General features: G+C 34.4%; 1 protein-coding gene across 1 annotated transcript; it reads left to right on the top strand.

Moving 5' to 3' along the window:
- On the top strand, positions 1–2,404 carry LOC140816777 (thioredoxin-like protein YLS8). Its single transcript, XM_073176219.1, has 2 exons — positions 1–255; positions 1,788–2,404. The coding sequence occupies exons 1-2, from the start codon at positions 136–138 to the stop codon at positions 2,094–2,096; spliced, it is 429 nt and encodes a 142-aa protein (XP_073032320.1). The 5' UTR covers positions 1–135; the 3' UTR covers positions 2,097–2,404.
- Positions 2,405–2,979: the final 575 nt, after the last annotated feature.

Here is a 2,979-nt window from a genome sequence, read left to right as displayed (position 1 = left end):
GGAGAGAAAATATCAATTGTAGCCAATTGCTTGATTAGAGCCTTTACAAAATCAGGAAGGCCGAAAGCTAATTCACTGTTCAGGAAAAGTCAGTACAAAAAGCCGAAGAGTAAAGTTTCAGGAAACATCCAAACGATGTCGTATTTGCTGCCGCACCTTCACTCCGGATGGGCCGTGGATCAGGCTATCCTCGCCGAGGAGGAACGCCTCGTGCTCATACGTTTTGGTCACGATTGGGATGAAACCTGTATGCAGGTGATTTTTCGTGCTACTTTACTCTGATGTACCCACATCTATGTATTTGTTGAAAGTAGTTTAATTTTGCGAAGTTTCAGTTTGATTCACGCGGTGGTGAGTGTTGTGTGTGTCTAATTGGAATCGTGTTTTTGTAATTTGAGCTCTGTAATCATATCACTTAGGGTTCAGTGATTGGGATCGATTGAGGTTCTGGGTTTTGGTTTTAAACAGCTTCATGTTTTTCAGGTTTATTTCCTGAATATTTTTTTAGCTTAGCCGATATAAGATTCAACTGAACACATGAAATGTTCGATTTCTGCAGTTCTCGTAAGACAGCTCATATTGGAGGTTTATTATTGGTTTTGGGAACGGCAGCGGCCAAACTAACCTGGGGAGAGCATTTGCCCCCATTTGTGATGCAAAAAATCAACTTAAATTTGGAGTTCTAGATGTACTTATAGATTATGTGTTTGTTGTTTGGAAGTTCTAATGTGTTAAGTAGCTACAATCAGTGGTTCAATTAGTGATCATATAGATTGTTTATGATGGCTTAATCACCTCATGTTGTATAGTTACCAAACTAAGGCAAAATTTGTCTTTCGTGAGATGAAACTCGTGTTTTCTGTATCATTCCTCGGAGTTTGATTGATAATATACATGGCCTTCAATTAACACCAAATATTTTGTCTAGTTTATCAGGCTTGATAACCCTATTGTCTAAAGTTACACTTGGATTGATAAATTTGATTTGGAGGGAGGTATATGTTAGTCTTGATAACTCTATCCCTATCATATAATTAAAGTTGCACTTGGATCGATAGATTTAATTTTAGAAGGATTTGAGGAATGAATTTCAAATAATACCCAAGATATTTAGAATCCACCACAATTAATGTTTAAATTACTTAACTTAATATAAAGTACATTTCAAATTCAATTAAAATTTGTATATCCAAACAAGTCATAAATTCAGAGTCATTGATTTTAAATTCATGAATCCAAGCACTACCTAAGTGGCCAAGTTCATTATTGTAGGAGAGGAAGTTGACCCAGTTTTTAAGTCTATTAATCCAACTCTACATGTGCTTCAATAAAACTTGAACTTTCTTGCCCGAGAACACTTGCTTATGCTTTTTGATGAGCTTAGGCTCAATTTTAATCATTGGAAAGTTTGTAAGCTAGTTCACTAGTTTAAATAATTTTTTATAATTTTAATGATGTAGAAAAATAAATATATCATTCTTATGTCAATATTTGCATATGGAATTTAATGATTATGACATAAAAATGTTGATTATTTTATATATAAAACCCATGAACACATTATTATTAGTGTCCAAACGTTTGATCTCGTTATCGTGATATGATCATGTGAGCTAGTTTGCAAGCTTGAGCTTGAGATTCTTTAAGTTGAGCTCGATGAACTTGATCTCAAGTTTTGTAGAGGCTCAAGCTTGAACCCATGAAATTTATAAGCTCGACTTATTTACATCTCTGGTTGCATTAATGATTTTAGATCTTTTCATTTGTTGTATAATTATACTTCCCAGATGGATGAAGTGCTGGCTTCAGTTGCTGAGACGCTAAAGAACTTTGCTGTCATTTACTTGGTAGATATCTCAGAGGTGCCTGATTTCAACACAATGTATGAGTTGTATGACCCGTCAACCGTCATGTTCTTCTTTAGGAACAAACACATTATGATAGACCTTGGCACTGGAAACAACAATAAGATCAACTGGGCTCTAAAAGATAAGCAAGAGTTCATCGACATTGTTGAGACCGTTTATCGTGGTGCTAGGAAAGGTCGTGGTCTTGTCATTGCTCCAAAAGATTACTCCACCAAATATCGTTATTGAGAATTGTGGTCAAATTTCTGTCATGTCATTAATTATCTGAATGAGATTTAGATTTGCAGCATGTTGCATTATGTGGCCATGCTCTCCAAGTGACTAAACCCTTGAGTTCTGCTTTGTTGACGGATTGTAAGTCATATTGCTCAAACCAATTATATTGAATGTTTTATATATCATCCCAAAAATGTTTGTCTCCTTGTTATGTATACTGATGAATGGCATGTTTTCCATATGTGGGTGAACATGCAATCTAATGTACCGTGTACATGTGAGATTCGCTTAGAAGCATGAAGACAGGATCTTTATATTTACTCTGGAATCTACATATAACGTTTTGTAAATGCTTATATGGGTATATCAGTCGGAAGATATTTCAACTGGCGGTGTATTATATGATCCAGCCTATGAGCATGAATTGAATTTGAATAAAATGTGGATGGGTTTATTCATAAGGAGGTAAACCAAGTATTGGTCCTGCTTGGGAATGCAGTTGGTAATATTTGGTTTTATTTTCAATATTTTTAAAAAATTGTTTTCTAAGATATTTTATTGATTTGACAATAAAGGTCTTTTGGTAATGTTCTATTTTCCATCTTTTTATGTCTCGGAGTTAGAATGACGTTCGAGTCTAAGAGAATGATTGGGAGAGCTTATAAGAAGTATTTTATGGATTATAGCCTGGTTGAAGTGCTTTGCAGTGTTAATGAAAATCAGCTTTTGCTTCAACTTTTATAACTTTTAACAAAAGCTCGTAGGTTGCGGTCTAGGAGGGCCAGTCCGTAAAAAAATTAAAAAATATGAAAACAACACAAATACTTGATATTTGAAACAATGTTGCACAATAACAAATAATAAATATCAAAACCAAACAAAATATATAAAATTT

The sequence above is a fragment of the Primulina eburnea genome, chromosome 16 (assembly GCF_022965805.1).
Source record: "Primulina eburnea isolate SZY01 chromosome 16, ASM2296580v1, whole genome shotgun sequence".
In the NCBI taxonomy this organism is placed as follows: domain Eukaryota; kingdom Viridiplantae; phylum Streptophyta; class Magnoliopsida; order Lamiales; family Gesneriaceae; genus Primulina; species Primulina eburnea.
Note: the sequence above shows the minus strand (reverse complement) of the source record. Positions and strands in the feature narration are given on the sequence as shown.

Excerpts from the sequence above, each read along its gene's own strand:
- LOC140816777 (XM_073176219.1), top strand. The coding sequence starts at position 136 with ATGTCGTATTTGCTGCCGCACCTTCACTCCGGATGGGCCGTGGATCAG. Across the intron at positions 256-1,787 it reads GGGATGAAACCTGTATGCAG|ATGGATGAAGTGCTGGCTTC; the intron begins GTGATTTTTCGT and ends TATACTTCCCAG.